This window comes from Podarcis muralis, chromosome 12 (assembly GCF_964188315.1).
Source record: "Podarcis muralis chromosome 12, rPodMur119.hap1.1, whole genome shotgun sequence".
NCBI lineage: Eukaryota > Metazoa > Chordata > Lepidosauria > Squamata > Lacertidae > Podarcis > Podarcis muralis.
Window position 1 is genome coordinate 21,782,093 of NC_135666.1, and position 23,855 is coordinate 21,805,947.

The 23,855-nt window shown below is 41.6% G+C and overlaps 1 protein-coding gene across 5 annotated transcripts; it reads right to left on the reverse strand.

The window, feature by feature from the left end:
• Positions 1-1,698: 1,698 nt before the first annotated feature.
• Positions 1,699-23,576, reverse strand: YME1L1 (YME1 like 1 ATPase). 5 transcript variants are annotated; one of them, XM_028751050.2, is made up of 21 exons: positions 23,341-23,576; positions 20,907-21,038; positions 19,649-19,811; positions 18,595-18,693; positions 17,439-17,548; positions 16,098-16,245; positions 15,751-15,834; positions 14,808-14,890; positions 13,486-13,576; positions 12,363-12,515; positions 11,374-11,506; positions 10,336-10,398; positions 9,735-9,847; positions 8,044-8,199; positions 7,270-7,421; positions 5,558-5,684; positions 5,382-5,455; positions 3,931-4,017; positions 3,326-3,460; positions 3,046-3,146; positions 1,699-1,982 (listed from the first exon to the last, which is right to left on the reverse strand). In XM_028751050.2, the coding sequence occupies exons 1-21, from the start codon at positions 23,371-23,373 to the stop codon at positions 1,979-1,981; spliced, it is 2,241 nt and encodes a 746-aa protein (XP_028606883.2). In that variant the 5' UTR covers positions 23,374-23,576; the 3' UTR covers positions 1,699-1,978. The 5 variants fall into 5 exon arrangements, with proteins under 5 accessions (XP_028606883.2, XP_028606881.2, XP_028606882.2 ...); XM_028751048.2 differs by lacking the exon at positions 23,341-23,576 and adding an exon at positions 22,892-23,216; XM_028751049.2 differs by lacking the exon at positions 23,341-23,576 and adding an exon at positions 22,892-23,214 and having other exon boundaries at positions 16,104-16,245.
• Between the last annotated feature and the right edge of the window lie 279 nt (positions 23,577-23,855).

Genomic DNA, 23,855 nt, shown 5'->3' on the forward strand with positions numbered 1-23,855 from the left:
TGCTATTCGCTTGTGTTCCTTTGGTGGAGAGAGAAGTTGGGGTGTGGTTGCTTGTTTGTGATTGGCTGTGGTGAACCTTGTTTTCATGTGTGAGTTGGGTGGGTGTTTTTTGAATCAGGATAGCCATATTCTATTGATCATGCTTCTATGTCAGTTTCAGTTTATTGGTTAATTTTTCTAGTAAGGCTGTTTTCCATACTATTTGGTACCATTGGTCCATGCTTACTCCTGACAGGCCTCTCCAGTGTCTGGTTATGTTTCTGGCTGCTGAGAGTAGGTGGGTTATGAGTTCTTTGTGATGTGAGTGGGCATTATTGTCTTGGAAGATGTTTAGTAGGCCCAGTTCTGGGGTGATTTCTAATTCTTTATTATTTTACATATTTCTCGTATGGCTGTTGTCCAGAATAGTTGGATTTGGGGGCATTCCCACCGCATGTGGAGGTATGTGCCTGTGGAGGTGCACCCTCTCCAGCATTTTGGTGAGGTTCCTGGGCATATTAGCGCTAATTTCCTTGGTGTTAGGTACCACCTGTAGGTGAGTTTCAGAGTGAGTTCTTTCCTTTTCGTTGATATGGATTTAAAGGGGGGTTTAGACCACATTCTGGTCCACTGAGTGGGGTTAATCTCATAGCCTATGTCGTCCTCTCATTGTTTTTTTAAAATTATTACGTCTAGGGGGTTCGTGGGATGTTGTAGTAGTATGCATTTGTCTACCTACGGTTCCACATCTTATAAGTTTGAAGTATTGTGGAATTTGTTTTTGGAGGAATCAGACATGGAGGAAAGGGATAATTTCCTTGATGAGCTCAAATCATCCCATGTATGAGGATAAGGCAATAGGGTCAGAGTCAGCCAAGCCAGTTGCTATGGCAACAGTCCAGTGCCACCTGTATAGGTCAGGCATCCCCAAACTCGGCCCTCCAGATGTTTTGGGACTACAGTTCCCATCATCCCTGACAACTGGTCCTGTTACCTAGGGGTGATGGGAGTTGTGGCCCCAAACCATCTGAAGGGCCGAGTTTGGGGATGCCTGATATAGGTGATGGAGGCATCTCTGCTCAGCTGTCCGGTGTCTTGTCCTGAGAGTCAGTCAGTGAGTGCTGTCGGAAACTGTGTTACGTCTTGAATTGCTGGAGCAACAGAAATACTTTCTACTTGTACATATCTTTATCTGCAAAGCCTACAAAGTGTATGAATATATCAAGTCCCGAACTGTATTACTGAAGCCTGATCTTCTGCAGCAGTCAAACTCTTTGGACCTTAAGCTGTCTCTCTGTTGTGACTGGAACTCAAGGCAACTTCTGTTGTGTGGATATCTCACTTCAGAATCCCAGTTTTTGTGAGGAATAGTATTAAATCTGGATAATCAGTAGGAACTATTGCTAATTAAAATTTTATATTATTAGCATATATGGTAGCTAGGTGTGCAGATGCAGTTCAAATTTATAGCATGAAAGGCATATGATATTAATTTGCTGAGATGGAGCAGAATCTTTTGGGTAATAGGGAACTTTCCATGGGTACATTTTCCAGCTGATGGGAAGCCAGGGAATGTTGGGATGTTTTCCTCTCCTGTCTCCCCACTTGCATTATTTTTCTCTAACGTGCTGAAGTAACAGCAAACAAATCAATTTTGAAGGAAGGAAGGAAACGAACGAAAGATTATTTGGAAATCCAATTCACTAAAAAAATTCCACATTTCGGTTAACTCTCAAATTTATTTACAGGTTTAAGATATGTTTTGTACACCTCAATTTACATAAGAGGGAAACCAGAGATAAAGCAATTTACAATGAGGAAAAGCTTTCTGCATAATTAAAACAAACCTTTATTGTCTTTAAAAAAGGTGCCACGCATGCCTTATTTGCACATCTTTCACTGTAAGTCACTGCAAAGAGTATATTTGTAATGTGTCAGCATAGCAGCTTGGTATTCTGCTTTAAGACAGGGTCTTGAGGTCCCTCCATGTGTTACTAGATTAGCTGAATGGGAAAAGCAAAAAAAGAAAGTTGCACTGAAGTACTGGATTTGCTGAATGAAAGAATTCTTAAACCAATTCAAAAGTAAGTACACTGTCAAGTTGTATTCACAGCAACGTCATGTTAGCACTAGTTTGAAAGTTCACTGCCAACTTTCTTCCATTCCCCCCACTGACTGACACAAAACCTTTTCTGTTTTAAATGCCTGTTTTGAATGTAGGGGTTAAAGTTGTGAGAATAACCCACCCATTTCCCATCCTCCCAGAAAACACTAGTATTACTAGCAATTGTTTCTCATTCCACCCTAGCCCAACTCCTAACATTTCAGAAGATAACTGAACACATTTTACTGTTTGGGTACTATGTGCTCATAACCTGGGTTGAAGGACTTCAAGATTTCAAATAAAAAAATTGTATTTTTATTGGGGGAAATGGACTGATTTAAAAGGAACAAAAAGAGGAATCTAAACTACTCTCTGACTGATTCAATACGGGCATCTAAGAAAATTGATGGAGCTCTCAAAACAGCTGTACACGATCTCATTTTTAAAAATCCAACAGGACAGCACCTTTCAGAGCAATGCAGTTACACCCCCATACCACTTAAACTAAACTGGAAATGTACTCCCAACTGACACCAAAGAGGCAGTGCAATTCTTCATAGCTGTTACAATTCCACTCCGTTCCCCCCCCCCCGTCATGTGATCTAAAGGCATCCAAACAGAAAACCCTATTATTTCTTTGACCAGTTATTGTGCTCCAGGATTCCAACACCCTGGCATTTATAAGAAGACCAATGAGGGGCAGGGAGCAGCTCTGTTACAGCAATGCCAGTTCCCAGCTTCCTGTAGTCTTATGTGACCTGCTAAATAAAATCTGTGGGGGTTTTTTCTAACTGATGAGTGATGGTTTTATAAACTGCCCATGGAATTAAGACTAAATGGAGATGTCATCCCCTCTGCAACCTGTAAATCCTGCAGCATTTCAAGGGACCTCAAGCCGCAAGATTGAACACGTCCAAGTCCACATGGAGCAATTAGCTAGGGAAGATATGTTAAGAACATACTATTCAGCGTCAGTATTTGAGGTTTCCAAAGAAGCGGGATGCAACCCTGAGATCGTATTATCTATACTTGTGGGAACTTCTTTTGCTCCTGGCATCTCTTTCTAAGGAAATACAAAAAGTTAGGTAAAATGTAACAAAAGCACACAAGACAAATTGCTTATCTTTAAGAAATGTGATTATTACCACACACACATGGGGGGGGGGCTACACTGCATAAGTAGACTACTGCATTCTTGCAAGTAATCCATTAGAACGCTTAACAAGGAAGTTATCATCTCACTTCTAGTTTTTTCCCCTCTAAAACAATCTGAATTTCTTTGGCATCCAAAGTCTCATAGGTCAGCAATGCTTCCGCTAAATTCTTGTGCTCTTTTGTGCGGTTCTTCAATATATTCTTCGCTCGTTCGTATGATTCCTATCACAGAAAACAACAACACACACACAAACATTAAGGATCATTTGCAATGAAACTGGAAATTGAAGACATGTATTCTAAACACTGTTAAGATTGACCCCTGAACTAATATTTTCAATAAAGCCACAAATATTCACGTTTCAATTTTATTCTTGTATACTCATTGCAGAAACCAGACTCCATAAAATGTTTTAGTTTAAAACAAGTAAGAAACACAATGGATGGAAGGGAAAAAGAAGATAGAAAAATAACTGAATATGAAAAAGGAATCTATTAGCAACAAGGAGCTAGAAGAATGTTCTACTGCTAATAAGTGGTAAAGGAAGTTCCTGAACTTTTAACAGGGCCATGAACTGAATTAGAAGTTAGGCCATTTTTATGGTTTACTAGATATATACATGAAACCCAAGGGAAGGAAAACTTTATTCATCCAATATTTATTCCAGTTAGTCCATCACACTTTTTCTTACCTTTAAAAGCATTCTTATTTCTTGTTCAATTGCGGACTGAGTTTCGGGACTGAGTTTCCCTGTATCTGTGTAGGTCATGACACCAAGCTTATAGAAAGCAAAAGAAAGAGACAAGAGAAAGAGACATTTTACATTGCAATTGTGGTGCAATTTAACATCCCAGCATCCTGCAAATAATATCTTCTGTGATGCAACAGGCCCCCAAGGTGCCCAATATTTAAGCAGCTGTAGCTGTACACAGAAGTATCCCACCACCATATCACAGCTTTCTTGTTAAATCTGGATGGGAGGCAGCTGGTCAGCATAAATCTAATCATGTCTACTCAAAAGTTAGTCCCACTGTCCACAACTGGACTTACTCCCTGCAAGTGTATACGACTGCAGCCTTCGTCACCGATCCACATTTTGCTGGATAATCCTATTATTCACACTTTATTAATTTTTAATCATCGTCTTGTTGCTTTTTAAAAAGATTGCAAAGAACATGCATCTAAGAGAAATCTCACTATCCGTGATGACAGAAAGGAAGGGGCAGACCAGGAGGAAACAAAACATATAAGGAAATACAGGCAGAAGGAGTAAATGCTTACTGATGTGTGATTGAGCTCTCCCTGTGGTATAGAGCAAAAATGTGCTGTGAAATGAACATGGCAGTGTAACATACAGTGGTGCCTCGCAAGACGAAATTAATCCGTTCCGCGAGTCTCTTTGTCTTGCGGTTTTTTCGTCTTGCGAAACACGGCTATTAGCGGCTATTAACGGCTTAGCGGCTTTAAGAAAAAGGAAACAAACTCGCAAGAAATCGCAAGACGTTTCGTCTTGCGAAGCAAGCCCATAAGGAAATTTGTCTTGCGGAACGACTCAAAAAACGGAAAACCCTTTCGTCTAGCGAGTTTTTCGTCTTGCGAGGCATTCGTCTTGCGGGGCACCACTGTATACAGTAGTGGCTGGTGAGGTGCTGTGGGTGGGGCAAAGCTGATTTCCTGACTTCCAACACAGAGGGAAAGAGGTGGGGTGAAGCTTGGGGAGACTGGCTCCATTGTTCTGCACCAATCTAATACTCCCATGCTTCACCCCACCCCTCTTGGTAAGTGCCAGTGACCCTGCGTTGGGAGGCCAGGAGAGCAGCAGTGTCTCATTTATCACTACTATTTTGTCAAGTCCATACTGTAAATTGCTTTGTATAATCTCCAAGGGAAAATGACAAAACGTGTTTCTTATTCACCCACACTTCATATCTTTGATAATCCATAAGGCTGAGTTGGTCACATACACATTCTCACTTTATAATGTACATTTCGCTTTATAATGCACTACCGTCTAAAGATCCAGAGAGGGATAACAGCAATTTAATACAAGGATCTGATACCACGTCCTGAAGGACTCCTAATCAATGCGGAGAGAAAAGAGGACAGCATCCACAACTCAAACAGGAGATATTTAGATCTTACCTTCTCACTCATTCCAAACTTAGTCACCATGAGCCTTGCTATTTTAGTAGCGTTGTCAAAATCACTAGAAGCGCCTAAATGAACAACAACAACAAAAGAAATTATACAAAAGTAATTCAGATTTTGAAGTTAAACATTTTGAATACTAATCTTGTTTCTTTCGGGGTTTTCCTGACCTGTTGTGATGTAATCACTCCCAAATATAAGTTCTTCTGCAACTCTTCCTCCCATGCTAACATCCATCTGGGCAAGCAGCTGGGACCTAGTTTCACTCCACCTGTCATTTTCTGGCAGCAAAGACACCTTTAATACAAAATTGTGTGAGCAGAGATTAAAGTTCATGGAAACAGCAAATAATAATAATAATAATAATATCCCGCCCTCCCCAGCCGAAGCCGGGCTCAGGGCGGCTAACAACAATAAAACAGTACAAAAGTACAGCATAAACAACATTCTAAAATCATTCATTATAAAATTAATTCAAGCCACTGGCAACCATTGGGCCAGAGCTCCGCGAAGATTGCCGAGGGAGGGAGTCAGGCTGTGCCCTGGCCAAAGGCCTGGTGGAACAGCTCTGTCTTGCAGGCCCTGCGGAAAGATGTCAAGTCCCGCAGGGCCCTGGTCTCTTGTGACAGAGTGTTCCACCAGATCGGAGCCACAGCCGAAAAAGCCCTGGCTCTAGTTGAGGCCAGCCTAACTTCTCTGTGGCCTGGGACCTTCAAGATGTTTTTATTTGAAGACCGTAAGTTTCTCTGTGGGGCATACCAGGAGAGGCGGTCCCGTAGGTACGAGGGTCCTAGGCCGTATAGAGCTTTAAAGGTTAAAACCAGCACCTTAAACCTGATCCTGTACTCCACCGGGAGCCAGTGCAGCTGGTATAGCACCGGGTGAATGTGATCTCGCAGCGAAGACCTTGTAAGGAGTCTTGCTGCAGCATTCTGCACCTGCTGGAGTTTCTGGGTCAGTCTCAAGGGCAGCCCCACATAGAGCGAGTTACAATAATCCAGTCTGGAGGTGACCGTCGCGTGGATTACACTTTGTAGTTGCTTTGACAATCTTGAAACAAAGGCGAGTTAGAGGATACTAACTGCCATGATACTCTTCTGAGACATTTGTTGGTTTCTCTACCCCAAACTAAAATCTGCTTCCCAAAGAGTAGACACCTGCAGTCTTGCAGGCTCTGTCCGGACCTGTCATGGTCATGCGAGAAACAAATCAACAGCAACTTTTTGCTGATGGCCAGTCTTGGCTTGCGGTACACTAAAGGTAAGAGCCCTTCTGCACACAGCCCCTGCAGCAGGAGTAGGGAACCTCCAACTCTGCTATGAAACAATTTTGTGCATGTATTTGGGCAATACAGTCCCAAAGTTCAAAATGCAGCAGAGCCAGATGAATGAATGTTTTCATCCACAATGTGGATGTCTTTTTTGAACTGACAGCACTGCAGGGTGTATATAAAACATTTCTAAAATGGCAATTTATTATTATTATTATTATTATTATTATTATTTATTAAATTTGTATACCACCCTTCAACTGAAGATCACAGGGTGGTTCAGATCATAAAGATACAAAATGAACACATAAAATACATAGCAAAAAACAAACAAACCAGTAAATCCTCCCTTCAAACACATTTAAAAGGCCACAGGATGTTAATCAGCCAAAGGCTTGGTTATAGAGAAACATTTTCGCCTGGCGCCTATGTAATGAAGGTGAACCTCTGTAACGAATGCCATGGCAACCAACCAGGTTCTCATTTCAATTACATTAAATAATGGAAATATATTGCCAGGTATTTGATATCAGCTCTGTTGAAAAAGTAAAGCAGTAAAGTGGTCAAAGTCCAGTCAAAAGTGGGTATTCTCTACAAAATCAAAATCCTCACATGTCCAAGTGTTGGCCCTCGTGGCATAATGGTAGCTTTGTTGATTGGCATCGCATCTTTAGTATAGTATGCAATAATGGCATGCCCAGATTCATGATAGGCTGTAATTGTTTTATTCTTATCATCAATTTCTACACTTCTACGCTCAGGGCCTGAAATCAAAGAAAGGAAATCACAGAAGCTGAAAAGTGACCAAATGCAAGCAGATGCTCCATTCTATTCGTAACGCACACCCACAGCCCTGGAGACTTAGCAGGCTCAGTCCTCACTGAACTGTTCTGAAGGGTTTTTTGTCCCATTATTTGTTTCCTCCCTAAATATTTTTTCTACTTCTTCAAACCTTGAGATTCCCCTGCGCATGCTCAGAAGTCCCACCTGGGCTCCACAGCCATAACTCAGCACTAAATTTTGCTATTGGTATATCCAAGGGGGAGAACAAGCAAAACACTGCACTGGGGAATGCTCTTCTCAAGATGCCAGCCAGCCAGCCAGCCAGGATACTCCATTCCAGAATACTCCATTCCATTCACCCCGCCCCAGTTTGCTATGGTTTATTCTCAATAGTCAACCACCAATCAGAGCTCCATGGCTATTGAGCATGTTCTGTCTTCACTGGGCTATTTGGGGGTTCCCCCCTTTTTTGTATTTCTACAAACCCAAAAACCCTCAGTGTAGCATGTAAGCGCTGCATTTGTAACTTAACTCCAATGAAGTGCCCAAGGTCAAAATACTTACCTCGCTGAATTCAGAAATTCAAATTCAGAAATAGCCTACCCATAAGAATTTTGTCCTTTGAGAATTCCAGCTCCTTCATAGTAACCATATCCTTCCCATCAACCGCAGCTTTCAATGCAGCTTGGTTCACTAGGTTTTCTAACTCAGCTCCAGAAAATCCTACCGTTCCTCTTGCAATGATTTCTGCATCAATAGCTGCAGTAAGACACACACAAAGACCTATATCAACCTAATCTGAAAAATAAATATTCTTTAAATCTGCTTTTCACATTAAAGCGAACTTTAATTTTATTGCCACTATAATCACAATATGGATCAAGAACAGAGCACTGATTTATTCAAGCAATACTGTAGGCAGAATCAAAGACTCTGGCTCCCACTGGTGACAAGATTCTGAATTTCAATCACAAGCATGTAATAACTAGGGGTTTTGTGTGTGGGCCCAAAACTGGAGTGAATTGGGGGTTTTCCTCACCTCCCCACATCAAAGTACAATGTCAATAAACCGACAGATCATGTCCTCTACAAAGTCTTGTGTTGCTGTGTTTCTATACTTTTCTTTACCTTATAGCTCCATATTTTCCTATATGTTTGTAGACATTAAAAATAGTGAGGCTGTCCAAAAGGTTGCCTGTGGCGTACTGAAGAGCTTGGAATTGTTCTTTGCTAAAGCACATCAACAGTTATGCTTTCTTTATTAAGAAGTTATTCCCTATCTACCACCACCCAATTAGATTGCGCGGGGGGGGGGGGGGGAAATAAATCTGTTTTCTCCCCCCACCTCTCAAAAAGCCCCTGGACCTATTTGCTTGCAATTTAGCATGCTTTAACCCACTGGAAAGGGACACGGGTGGCGCTGTGGGTTAAACCACAGAGCCTAGGACTTGCCGATCAGAAGGTCGGCGGTTCAAATCCCTGCGACGGGTGAGCTCCCGTTGCTTGGTCCCTGCTCCTGCCAACCTAGCAGTTCGAAAACACATCAAGTGCAAGTAGATAAATAGGTACGCCGGCTCCCTCGGCCAATAAAGCGAGATGAGCGCTGCAACCCCAGAGTTGGCCATGACTAGACCTAATGGTCAGGGGTCCCTTTACCTTTACCTAATCCACTGGAAAGGGACGCAGGTGGCGCTGTGGGTTAAAGCCTCAGCACCTAGGACTTGCTGATCAAAAGGTCGGCGGTTCGAATCCCTGCGGCGGGGTGCGCTCCTGTCGTTCGGTCCCAGCGCCTGCCAACCTAGCAGTTCGAAAGCACCCCCGGGTGCAAGTAGATAAATAGGGACCGCTTACTAGCGGGAAGGTAAACGGTGTTTCCGTGTGCGGCTCTGGCTCGCCAGAGCAGCGATGTCACGCTGGCCACGTGACCCGGAAGTGTCTGCGGACAGCACCGGCTCCCGGCCTATAGAGTGAGATGAGCACACAACCCTAGAGTCTGGCAAGACTGGCCCGTACGGGCAGGGGTACCTTTACCTTTTCATCCACTGGAACAGCTCATGTGCCCTAAATTTCATCCACTTTGGCCAAAAGGGAAAAAAAGCTATAGCCATTTCAGATTCCTCAGTATAGTGAAAGGGGAACAGAGAGATTTGTTTTATTCAAGGTGATTCAGAACTCAAAACACAGCTCTAAATTAGAGAGGTCACAGAGCGACTTAGAATTAAAATTTACAGCCACTCTACAACAACTTTCTGTATTGCCTGCCCCCAAGATAACAGTTGCGTATTTATACTTACATTCATCATACTTTATTTTATTCAGGTACCATTTCAGAATCTCTGTTCGGCCCCTGACATCTGGCCTGGGGACTGTAACTTGCATGTCAAAGCGGCCAGGACGTATCAAAGCACTAATTGGGGAGGAAAAACAATTCTGTGAATGATTCAATATATTTAAGATCCTTGCTAACCAGATGACTTAAAAGATTTTTATTTTTTTAAGAGTTAAGAACATGATGGGGTAAAGTGAGCAGCTAATATATTTCTGACCTACTAAAAATTGTTTCACACAAGCAAATGGCCTCCACACAACCCTCACAACCCTCCTTAGATTACAGGAACCCCCAAGGCAAAAGGTACTTTATGAACCAACACTTCATAGATACATTCCGGCTGCCCGGCTGCCGTTGCTGTCATTTTTGCTGTTCCTGATAATGATAGCTAGAAGGGGCTAGTCCTTCTGAGTGCTGCCTTCAAAGATAAAAATATAGACATGATGCAAGAATAGTACCATGTAAATTTTAATAGCTATTACTGACCTACGCTTTCAAAGTCATATATGCACAAAATCAAACCATGCAAAGTTATGTTTTATGCATATATACGCACACACACATACTTATCTAAGGCTTCAGGGAAGTTTGTTGCACCAATGATAATGACGCCTTCGTTGGGTTTAAAGCTAGAGAGTGAGAGAGAGAGAGAAGAGAGCTTTTGTTAATATACTTCGGTGTGAAGAGTTTCTCTGTTCTTACAATGAGTACAGCAATGTCCATGCAGTCCAGTGAGGGCTTAACGCACACTGCAAGCCCTTTATTGGGCATGACTCAAAGCAATCTAAGGCTCCAGAGTGGGGCTCATCCATTTGTTTGGAAATCTGCGGCCATGCCAGAAGAATACTAGTAAGAATGTAAGAGCAGACCTGCTGGACCAGACCAAAGGTCCAGTGAATCAAAATCTCATTTCCAACAACAGCTAGCTGGATGCTGCGAGGAAGCTCGCAGCAGGGCATGCCCTCCCATTTTTTGCCCCTCAGCAACTGGTATTCAGAGAACTCTGCCTCAGAATCTATCCTCTTTTCATGGCCATCTTATGGGTGCAAATTTGAAAGCTTAGTTATGAGTGACATGTCCTAAATCTGGATTAGAAGTGATCAAGGCAAATGGCTCGATGAAACAGGCTTGTAGATAGGCTGTAATTAGTGACACCAGCCCAAAGAATGATCAGTAGACCTGCTACTCTAGTGTAACCACCAAGGCATCCTCCCTACTAACTAAACTATGCTATGCTGTGCACCTAGACAATCCTTGCCTGCATACCAAACACTTTGTGCCCTGGTCAAAGAAAGAAGAGGGTGCTGCAGGCTTACCAACTAGTTGGAATAGCAGCATCAGTATAAACTGTATGGCTGCTGGGCAGTGTAGTAATCTGGGGCTTCCCAGGGCTTGGCTACCCTGCTATATAGGGGGATACCAGGCATTTGAACATACCTTAAATGGCTATGATATTCTTTCCAAGTAACATATCATATTTCAAATTATTTTACTGCCTGGGGGGGCCACACACCTCTCCCTCTGAACCCCACGCTCATTCTCCTTATTTTGATGTTCCTATATAACAGATAATCCCTTAGCTCAGAAAGAAAATTAGTATTTACCCATCCATTTCAGCAAGGAGCTGATTTATAGTCTGTCTTGAGTAGGGATGCATTGGAGACTCTATCCTTTTGCCACCAACAGAATCCAGCTCATCAATGAATATAACACATGGCGCATTCGCTTTGGCTTCCCCTAAGAATGCAACATGTCAAATTTATTTCTTCATACTACAAACACCATTTTGTATTATTCACACATTTCTAATATGAGATTCACAAGTTTATTCTGGCTACCCTCATGAATTGCACTTTTCCAGAAAAATAGCTTTTCGGTGCCTATATTGCTATTTTAGCTAGAAAACAGTCAAAAGGAAAACAACTGTTCTCTGAATTAGGGATAAAACAATGGGCCCATGATAAAGGTCCAGACTGGAATGAATATATACATACGTATATTGGGTTACAACTGTTTAGACAGAATTCAGACTTTTGATATAAAGATAATAATAAGAGAATGTTTTTGAATTTTCCTGATGCCTGCTAGAGCCTTCTTTATTTTAATAGAGAGCTTAGACTTAAGAGCATTTATTCAATAAGAAACTGCTAAATTTCAAAGTGTGTTCATCCACACTCCTGAAATAAGTTAATAATAATAATAGTAATAAAAATAGTTTATTTATACCCCACCCATCTGGCTGGGTTTCCCCATCCACTCTGAGCGGCTGCCAACAGGTTAAAAATACATTAAAACATCAGACATTAAAAACTTCCCTAAACAGGGCTACCTTCAGATGTCTTCTAAAAGTCAGATAGTTGTTTATTTCCTTGACATCTGATGGGAGGGCATTCCACAGGGCAGGTGCCACTACCAAGAAGGCCCTCTGCCTGGTTCCCTGTAACCTCACGTCTTGCAATGAGGGAACTGGCAGAAGGCCCTCGGAGCTGGACCTCAGTGTCTGGGCTGAATGATGGGGGTGGAGATGCTTCTTCAGGTATACATGTCTTCATGAAAATAGCCAATGTTCAAGGGAAAACTAAGTTGTACTCACTAAACAAGTTTCTGATACGACTGGCTCCAACGCCAACAAACATCTCGTCAAATTCCGATCCAGAGGCATAATAGAATGGAACATCAGCTTCTCCTGCCACAGCTCTAGCAAGAAGAGTCTTGCCAGTTCCAGGTGGTCCGACCAACAGAATACCTGGGGAAAGAATGAAATAAAATTATGACAAAGCATACGGAGAACTGATTATCACCCATGTTTACCCCAATTTTTATTATTTCTCAACAAGTGATTCTAGCCACTGAAAATTTCAGCCCAGCTAGGAGGAGGACAACTATGCAGGCTAGGAATGTGGATGTGGATCTGGCAGGTATTTAATATAAGGGCAGGACCACCCATCTGTCTATCACCTAACATCACAATGTCAGGTGACACGGCGCTTCCAACCCCAACAATCAGCTGACTGTCAGGATTTCAAAGCATCACCTGGGGCTTGCAAAGAACCCTGTGCTGCTCTTTGTAAACTTCAGAAGCCCTTTTTGGAAGAGCCCAGCTACCTTTTTACCAGCCCACACCGGATCTGATATCATACATGATGTCAGATCATTAGGCTGTTCGGCCAAATGGCAAAGCTTAATTAGGCCCAAAGGCCAGAGGTTCCCCACCCAATACAAAGAGTATACATAAAGAAAATCTGGACAACAAACACATTCCCCTGAGTGAAAAAGGTTAATTCTGAAGAGTTACAAAAGGGGAGGGTGAACTAAATACAAATTTAAAAGACACAAAGGGCAGAGCAATCCAAAAAGAGTAGCAAAGGTGGACAAACTGCCTTTTTCTATGCCTGCTTTGGATATATTCTTCCTTTCCCTTTGCAGTTTTCTTTTTTTAGTTTCCTTCCCAGTATGTCAGGACTGGTATAATTTATCCCACAATGCAGGGGTGTGTTGGGGGAGTGAGGGGACCCTGTGGAATGCCTCTGACGGTGGAGGAATACCTGCTGTAGGATTTTAACGATGTTCATGAAAGAGGCACATGAGGTTACATATCCCACTCAGGGACAACACATTATTACCTGCCTCATATAAATCAAATAGGACTGCAATGTAACAAGTGGTATGAACACCCCCATGAAAGCACCTGTCAATAATCAAAAGCTCACACTTACCTTTAGGAAGTTTACCTCCCAGTACAGTGAATTTCTGAGGATTTTTCAAGAATTCTACCACCTCTTGCAACTCTTGCTTTGCTTCTTCAACCTTCATTCAATTAAAATTTAGAAATAAATATATTATGCCAACATTTTTAGAAGACCTGTTTTATAATTTCGCCAAATTAGATTTAGGTAGACTTGTGGTCACAATCCTGAGCTATTTTTAAGCACAGCCAAAGGCTCATGTGCACCCCCAGTATAACTTTTTTTCTTTTAAAATACAAGGCCCCCTGCTGTATAGTCAGCTGGCCTGGAAACTCCCATGCTTCCCAAAGCAGTTTGCCCTGTGGCAAGAGGAAGGCTGCTATTTTAAGAAAGTAAAGTCCGAAGTCCCACTGGACAACAGACACAGAACTACACTGGTCTCTGGCCTATGTTTATTTAACATAAAACATTTACTGAAAAACCAAGGCATACAGTTAATAACATATACTAGGTAAAGCCTCTAGAACTGTAAAAGGGGGGAAAGAACTAATTCCTACATAATTTATCAAGAGTACAGTGCAGGGGGGGAGCAATTAAACCTTAATTGTGATCACATGTAAGATCACGATGGAACAATTTAAGAGAAAACACAATACTCAGAGGTGCATGTAAGGAAGCAGTACTTTGTTTCGTCTGATTTTTTTAAAAGTAACAGGGATCCATCTGTAGAATTTGTTTTCCATGGGTAATTCTTTTGTGAAAATCAACAGAGGGGAATTTCGTCATTACAGGAGGCAAATGGGAGAATGTAGCCGCCTACGCTGGCAACGCTACACTGCATCATCATGGAACAGTTCCTGACACAGCAAAGATAAGCTGCCAGAAGCTGAGCAATAAGAGGCACATCATATATTGACAAGTATTATAGGAAGAAAAGCTAGTGTGAGAGGCCACTATCCAACTATATTGGTAGACCCACTCCAATATTCATCTTGGGTTTATTGCATGATCCATACGCATGGAAAAGCCAGTAGTCTGTGGATGTGTGTGAGCTCAGGTGCATTCACAGGCAGTGGTTTCTATATTTGTCAGTCACAAGCAGGAGGAAGGCTGACGAAGGAAAGGATCCTGTACCCTAACAATGTTTCAACATGTGCTGCTGTGCTTGTTTTTGGATTTATGTTTTATAGTGTTCTGTTGCAGTTTGCATTGCATTACACTGTGGCTTCTGTGTGTCACTGTTTGCTGTTTTTTGTAAATTACTTAGAAACTTTTTAAAGTATTGTGTGGTATATCATTACATTAAAAAATTTCAATTCAATAGTTAGTGGACATCAAGCATTTGAACTTACCCCTTTGACATGTTCAAATGTAACATTTTTCATCTGAATAGGGTCCACAGCTGCGTCAAGTCCAGAAGTTGTTCGAAAACGCACTAAAAGCAAAGGTTAAAACAGATTAATGTACTGACAAGTCATTTTGTCAGTATCATTTGTCAGAGCAATTTTTATGCCTACCAATGTTCAACTAAGCATTTCTTTAAAAAATTAATTCTTTAGTTCACGTGTATCGTACTCTTACGTGTGGCTCGTAGAACTGACTATGACCACATCTGTTTAGCTGTAGTAATGATTCAGCATCAAATACTATCAGGCCATTCACTGAGTCCCAGCTAAACAGATATTTCTACCTATGAAGACTTGTGCAGTGTACCCCCATGCCCATCTCCAACATCTGAATCATATCACCTGCACACCAAATCTCTACAATGAGGAACTCTCAATGACACATTACTGAACTCACTGCCAATGTTTTGCCAAAGCTTCTGGAAGAAATGCAAGAACTTACTTGGGTTGGAAGAATGTTGAAGAAATATCCATAGATGTAATTCTATGACACACTAGATCTATACAACTCTGTCTTTAAAAATAATGGTCTGATCTGAGAAACTAAATGATTCCATTCGAGAACCATGGTACGACTGTATTGAAAAGCAGTAGGAGACTACTTAGACTGCTAAAACTAACTATTCAACTGTCCTAAGAAAAGTGAGGCCTATGAAATGTTCTTGTTCAAATTTTACTAAGATATATTGTCCCAACTATTACTCATTTCAGAGAAAAGAACACTAGATGTTTTCACCTGGAGTAGCGTACACCACTTTGTGAGTTCGTTCAACTTCTGATTTTAATCTAGACTTAAAATAACAGACTAGCCTTACAAAGCAAAACAGGAAATGAAAAATTAAAGAAGAATGAAAAGTTAACAAACCAGTATCCATAAAGGGGCATTTACCAGATAAAAAAGGAGTTTTTGACAAACCATAAAGGCCAAGCAGGATCAGAACAAGGACAAAGAAACGATTTCGTCTTATGGAATCTGAAGAAGAAAAATATATATTAGGCAAGCAATTTTTGTACGGTATAAAATCCAAGGAAACTGATAATCAGCTAGACTAACTGATAAGGGGATGACATTGTGGGGCAATGACAATGAAGAACCCGCTGCCTAATTCTTTTTTTCCTACCATATATGGATACGGCACAAAGGGGGTTCATTTACCGTGTATTTTAAATGTGACCTGTAACACCATTCTAACACCGCATATACAAAACAGAACACGTTGAATAAGACAAACAAACCATTACGTTGATTGAGTGACTGTGCTTTCAAAAAGCCCTCTGCAAATCCAGTTTTAAAGGCATCTTGTTGAGCTTCAGGTATCTTTTTTGTTTTCATTAGTTTATCTACACTTTCAACATCAGGTCCTCTATCTCTCAGTAGGAGACCCTAAGGAGTTGATGGAGAAAACACTTGCATTAGTTTTTAAACCAGGGGTCAGATTTTTGGGCACATAATAAGAATAGCCTGCTGGATCAGGCCACCTATTCTCACATCCTGTTCTCACAGTGGCCAGCCAGATGCATGTGGGAAACAGGGACAGAACATGAACATAAGAGCACTCTCCTCTCTCTTAAGGTTCAGCATGCATTGACCTTTTCCATTTTATATGAATGGATAATTAGAGTAGTAATGCTACCACTTGCAAGGGAAAGGCTCGCAAGTGCATCATGCGGGGTGAGAGCCAACCTTGTGGCAGTGGATGTGATGAGACTTCCCTTTTCTGTCCTTCACCTTGAAGCACCCCCTCCTGCTCGGGGCAGGGGAACCCTCCAGAGCAGGAGGCCACAGTGGGGAGGAATGGAAAGTTGGTGTGAGCGAAAGTCTGTTGTACAAGCAATTACTGTAACTAACTGGACAGCAACCTAGAATTCTGTGCAGCAATTCAAATACCGTATTTTTCGCTCTATAAAACGCACCAGACCACAAGACGCACATAGTTTTTGGAGGAGGAAAACAAGAAAAAAAATATTCTGAATCTCAGAAGCCAGAACAGCAAGAGGGATCGCTGCACAGTGAAAGCAGCAATCCCTCTTGCAGTTCTGGCTTCTGGGATAGCTGCGCAGCCTGCATTCGCTACATAAGATGCACACACATTTCCCCTTACTTTTTAGGAGGGAAAAAGTGAGTCTTATAGAGCAAAAAATGCGGTAATTACAGTGAAATCTCACTATCCATCAGTCTCCAGGACATTCCTGTCTGTTGGATTTTACAGTGCTTGGATTACAGTACCATTCAGCTGAAATTGTTAACATTCTACATGTGAAAAGGTATATAGTTAGTCATCTACGTATTTCAGAAGGATTCTACTTGTATACCTCCTATCAGCAATTATCCCTTTTACCCATCTTTTCTTACATCAGCTTTCTAACAACTACCATCATGATTCATAAATCCCTTATCTCTTCCTGATCCCTCCATTTCAACCACCTTTTACCTGTCCTCAATTACTTCAGTCTGCAAACGCCTGAGAAGAGGGACTTGGCTTCCAATTTTTTAATGGGTCAGGTATTTTTTAAGACACCATATAAAACAGGCATCAGAAGAGGTTATGATCGGAACACACAAATCTTTAGACTTGCCTTTACAAATGAGGGCGCTACATTTTCTGTTTCTGTTAATCGTTCTGATGAAGACTGCAGCCGCCTTGCTCTTGATTTCAGTGTCTTAAAACCTCGTGTCTGAATAAAAACTTAAAACACATAACACATTGTTTCAAGATAACGTAACAGAAGTTCTTATGCAAATTCTTTCCTTACTTAATTTTTTAGTTAAGTCCTGAAACACAGCCTACGCAAAGAGCCAAACACCAGGTTCTGTGCTTTTGGGTGGGTGTGGGTGGGTGTGTCTGTGATTTGAGTAGTTCCCCCAAAACAGTACTCCTCCATGCTGTACAGCAATCACATACAAAAATATCTGGAGTTTCAAAGCAGCTTAATACAGCACGGGAAAAGGAATGGGGCTGCTGTTCAAATTTGAAAATTCAGCCCCCCATTAAGCACCCTTCAGGCTGCTCTTTGGATCCCAGTTATGTTATTTAAAAGAATAGCAACACTCGCCATCCTATAGCAACAACAATTCACTCTATTCCAGCAAGCAATTTTTAAGGACATTTTGGAAATGTATACGTTCTAAGATCTTGCTAAATACAGAACATTCATATGTACAAAAGCTCCTGTGGAGTCTCCAAACTTCGTAGAAACCGTAAATAACAGACAAATAAGAGTACCTGCATAAGTTGCAAGTTAGGCAATTGCTAGTTAGGTAGTATACTAACTCCCTTCCCTTCAATGAAGTTCAGTCGAGAATTCTAAACTTGTGAGAAACAGTAATCTGAGAAGGCTTGACTGTCACTACAAGTGTTACATTAAAATTTCAAAAATACAACTAATTATTATGACTACTGAGTAAAGATAATAATATACTCTAAATATGTTCAAATGCAAAATACTTTCATCTATATCATATAAATAATAAGTAATTTTAGAGAGTTGGATCCAGAGTTGTCCCATTCCCAGCCTCCAGGTCCACCTCCTGTGAAGCAGGGATAAGTTCCAACCCTCTGGAACAGCTTTTCAGAGGCACAGGAATTAGCCAGGGAGAATAACCTCCTTCCTCTAATAAGCATCACATGAGCAGAGTTCCACTGATGGGAACTCAGGATTCATCTTGTAGTATATACTACGTTCTTCAGCCAGATAAATCAATTTAATCAAGAAGAATATTCTTACTTCATACCTGGCCAACGCTGAAGATCTGAACATACACTCTGGAGGGGGCTAGGATGCTGTCTGTACAGGTAAGATGAGCGCAAGACACTAAAGACATCTGTGAAACCTAGGAAGTTACCATAAAAACATTATTATTATTTTGCAATCACTAAGCTAAACAATGGCTTTAGAAAATCTTTATAGGTTTAAAATATTTTACAGGATAAAATGAGTCTCCAAAATCTATTTCAAAACATATAAAAAATAAACTTCACATTTTTAATTTCATTTGAGAGTTAATCAGTCTGATTCACTCTCAAATGAACATGCTTATCCTATCCACATTTATCTGTGAGTTCTGCTGTGCTTAACAGAGCTTCCTCTTGGGAACAAGATTGCTTTTTGTATTCTTAGGCTGCAAATAATATTTTATTCAGTCCCTGTAATATTATGAAAAGCAGCCCTGAAAAAAAGGTCCACAAAAATGTTTACTAGCCCACACTGAACTACGTTGGTACTTAATAGTATGTCAACAGCCTGTAAAAGAATCACTTATTTAAGTATATAAAAGCTCCAGTACTCAGTTGCCTTAAGAAAGTTCTTACTCACCATATGAAATTAGGGAAGTGGTTATTTACATGTCCAAGTTCAGGTACAGTCCCATTTAGAATTAAATGGGTGTGCACACATTCTTTGCATGTTTCTTATTGCTCTTAACTATGGCCACTGATGTGAGCAATATGTGTTTTATGTCTAATAACACAATTGTGCAACTACTTTGTGGTCCACAAATTCATGTTTGTTGCTCTGCCCACTTTTGCCTCTGGTCTTGCTCAGCAGAGGCATGACACACACACTCCTACATCCACCTGAGGGACGCCCAGAAGGGAAAGAGGATTCATGCTGAAATGTCCTTGCCATCCCTGCATTACAGAGGCCTAATAGAAGAAATAAGCATGGAAATGAAGCAGAAAGCAAGCATCTCACTGGAACCATATATTAAGAGGTGGGATGTGATGCTGCCTTGGCTTCAATTCAGTAAGTGATTCAACTTTTCGCTGCCATAATATCCTAAGACATACCATACTTATTTTCAAAGAAGGACTGTGCAGATATATACGATGTTTGCCAGTGTGAAGAGATTTTGTTTTCTACACGATAGCCAGGTAGTAGCCTGTCCACTAGTTCATCAAACTGGCTAGCTTTCAAGTCAGAAAGTCCTAGGTCTCGTATATTAAGTACTGGCTGTAAAAAGAACAGATGAAGAATGGAAATGTTTAAGATAATCAGATTACTCAAAACAAGAAAAAGAGAAGAAATGTCCAACTATTATGATTCTAAAAAGGGTCCCCAAAGTAGAAACAGATTGGAACACACACTCTTTTCCCATTTCATTCCCGCAAGCCCCAATCATTGAGGCTATTCAAAATATCAACTTATTTCCATCAATTGTTTAAACTGTGCAGTCACTAATTTCCAAAATACAATTTCTAAGTTGAAGTCACTGCTCTTTACTCAAAGCAAATGAAAGTAGTATCTATGTACAATAAAAGCCTTTATTTAGTGCAGTTTCAAACATCAAGAAATTATCATTGACCTTATTGCAAAATATACATCGCTAATTCAAACTGAAGGGCTGTAGCTCTACATCAGTTATCCTCATAAACTAACAGTTTCAAAGAGTTATAATTTCTGCTGTAACTGGCAATACAATCCTATGCATGTTAACTCTGAACTTTATTCTCAGGTAAATGCACGCAGGACTGCAACCCAACCCCAAATCTCTAGATTCAGGTAGGTAGCCGTGTTGGTCTGCCGTAGTCGAAATAAATAAAATCTTGAAAAAGATTATTAAAAAAGCTCTTCCCAGAAAAAAATCCTTTAAAAGAATCAAGTCCTTAAAAAAAGTTTTTGTTCTAAAAAAGTCTTTAAAAGAATCCTTCCAAAAAAATTTAAGAAATGTCCAGTAGCACCTTAGAGACCAAGTAAGTTGTCTTATTCCTCAAAAAGGCAAATTCAGCAGAACAGGGTAATAAATTTAATAACAATTGTCATTATATTTGTAACTGCAGTGCACAAAAAATATTTAACCAGCTGTGCACAAATGAATACTTGCATATCAGAAAATTCTATCTTTTCAAAACTAAGTAGAGAGCTTTGTATATAATAATACTACTCCATTGGATTGTTACAGCACAGTATAGAATACTAAAAAGAGTATCAAAATTCGCTTTATAAGATTCCTTTTTATGCCACATGTAAGGCACCAAGCAAATTTAAATCATGCTAAATGATACACGAACACAAATAAACCTATCACTCCTATCAGAAGATTCTTACCTCGCTATTCTGTACCTCATGTTCGGGTGCTGCTTCCTTTTGTACACACTGGGTAGATGGTGTAGCAAATGATGGAGCTGGAGTTATGGGTGAATGGAAGGCATTGATGAGGTGACTCAATGGAACTGTGACCTAGTATAAAAGAAAGTTTATGTGAAAGCACTATCTTTAAAATGACTACGTTAATCTAATCTGAATTTTTACAACAATTTTTTTTTCCTTTTTTTAAAAAAACAACAACAATGCTTTGGGCATGTTTTCTACAACACAAAGCAACAACTTTTTTAAAAGAATAAACGTATTATTGCAAGGAAATAGTTAATTTCCTTCAGTACCAAAAAACCATGCCCTGCTTATTAGGAGAAACAGCCTCTCGCAAATTTCCTGATATTTACAAAAAGGCAGGGTTCAATGTAATTTAGTATTCTTTCTGTCTAGCTGTGCATTCAGCAGTTCTCAAAGAAGAATCAATTTCTACTGTTCTTGCTTCAGGGCTCATCTCTCATTGGCTTTTCTTCTGATCACAAGAAATTGCTTAAGTGCATAAGCTTCAACAAAACAGAACATACAGTGGTACCTCTAGTTACGGACTCGATCTGTTGCAGGGTGCCGTTCACACCCCGAAAAGTCTGCAACTAGGGAACTGCTTCTGCGCACGCGAAGTTCAGAGTGCTTCTGCGCATGCGCGCATGGTAAAACCTGGAAATATACACTCCCAGGGTTGCCGTGTTCGTATCCTTAAAACACGCAACCGGAGACTGACGTAACAAGAGGTACGACTGGACTTTTAAAACAACAACACATTTCTTTACATACTACTCTAACTGGAAACTTGACATACCTGTTTGGTGTCCCATCTTGCTTTCAACATTCCCCCAACTCAAGTGCATGATTTAGTGCCCCCCCCCCAAGCATTCTACATAGGAATGCAATAAATGTCATCATACAAAATTCTTCAAAAAGGCAACTACAGTCATACCTTGGGTTACAGACGCTTCAGGTTGTGCACTGTGCCGAACCTGGAAGTACCAGAATGGGTTACATCTGGGTTTTGGCGCTTGCGCAGAAGCACCAAATTGCGATCCGCGCGTGCGCAAATGCGGGGCTGCGGGTTGCGAACGTGCTTCCCACACAGATCACATTCGCAACCCGAGCGTCCACTGTGCAGCATTAGATGGGAAGGGTGCAGATGCTTTTCTGAGATGTTAGGACATTAAACATGACAACGTAACATCAATTTAAACCATATAAAGCATTCACGGACGATTAGCCTACCAACAGTTGCTAGCCATGACAACTAAACAAAATCTTCTAAATTTTGTTAAACGGATAATAAAATTCTTTATTCTCTACTATACACCAACCCAACTGACCTTTAAACCCAAGACCTGCCTACCTAGAACTTGTGTGTCTAACAATGCTATTCAGGAAAAGTTGAAGTGCTTGGGCTTTTTTAGTTCAGAAAAAAGACAATTAAGCAGGTAGGCTAAAACGAAGATTCATAATTTTATTAGCATTTGATAAAGTTCAATAGTGTTTTTCTAGGAGTAAACAGACTGGAAGAATTGAGCCCCGCTATTCCCCCCAAACCTATTTCAGAGGTTTTATTATTTTGAGGGGGGCCTCCACTGCGGATGTGGAGGGTTGTGTAGGGAAAGGGGTTGAGAGAAGTCTATTTGCATGACATTGAATGTCACCCAGTAAGGTGCATGGATACCATATTTTTCCATCTGTAAGACGCTCCCATGTATAAGACGACCCCAATTTTTTGAGCCCCAAATTAAGAAATAAATTTTAAACATTCTGTGTATAAGACGAGCCCCAAGTTTAAACTTTAAAAGTTTGGGAGGAAATATAGTCTTATACACGGGGAAATACAGTAATCTGTCCCTTTTCTAATGAAATTCACAAGCACCAGCGTCCGAACTGGCAAATGGAAATAATACGTCACGGTTTAATTTCCAAAGACATGCTGCGCTGATTACTTTTTTTAAAGGGGAAAGTGATAACATTGAGAACGGCGCCGCGAACCACGGAGATTTTAAACACGGGTGGCTAAGCAGAATCTCCATATTCAGCACCAGCAGAGCCCTGGATATTCGATACTAGGCCAATCCACTGTCCTCCGGAGGCTGTTTGCGGGCTTCGTGAGAGGAAGCTGTCTGTTCGGAAACAGGATCCAGCTGGGCTCTTCTTCTAGGGTCGCGAAACCTCGACTCGCTCCCGAGCAAAGCCGGCGCGAAACCCGCCTCTCTTTAAGTGGCCGGGCAGCCGGCGGCCACTTCTCCTTCCGCCCCAGATCTCTTCCCAGCCGCGGCCGCCGCCGCCGGCGACATCTTGGGCCCGGCTCTCGCAGCCGCCCGAGTAGCTACGCAGAACAATAGCTGCTCCTCCCGGAGAGAGACTCCCCGCCCTCCCCCCGCGAGGCCTTTACCTGAGGCTGCACCGTCGTGGAGAAGGAAAACATCGTCGCCACTTCCGGCCCCGCAGACGGACCGGCCCGCTCTCCGCAGCGTCAGGCCGGGGCCTCGCTTCTCGGCCCTTCCGGGCTCTTCCTGGACAGGGGGAAAAGGGGAACTCGGAGGCTACTCCGCTCTCATGGAAAATGGCCGCCTCCTGCCGCCGGCACAGCCCGCTACGAACCCGACGCGAACGCTCGTCCGCTAGCCCGGATGTGGGCGGCCCAGGAAGAAGTGCTTCCGGGTCACCCGCAGGTCTCTCTCTCTCTCTCTCCCCTTTTCTTAGCCAACGTGGAGCGGCGCTTAAGACTCAGCGGGGAGTTTTGAGGGCGGGATGGATGCGCCGTTGGGGTTCCTAGAGCTAGATGCTTTGGGGTGCAGAGGAGCAGCTCGTATTGCATTCGTGTTGCTTGCTAATGCTTTTCCTACCGAGAAACCTCACTCAGGCAACCCAGTTGCACGGCCTGCATTATCATCATCGTTAAAGAGC

What these genes read in the sequence shown, in the direction of transcription:
- YME1L1 (XM_028751048.2), bottom strand. Translation starts at nt 22,978, where the DNA reads ATGGAGATTCTGCTTAGCCACCCGTGTTTAAAATCTCCGTGGTTCGCG. An exon ending in TTCCCTGAAGCCTTAGATAA is followed by an intron (nt 9,848 to 10,335) that starts GTATGTGTGTGT and finishes CTCCCCAATTAG; the next exon opens with TGCTTTGATACGTCCTGGCC. An exon ending in TAGAGGGGAAAAAACTAGAA is followed by an intron (nt 3,147 to 3,325) that starts GTGAGATGATAA and finishes GTATTTCCTTAG; the next exon opens with AAAGAGATGCCAGGAGCAAA.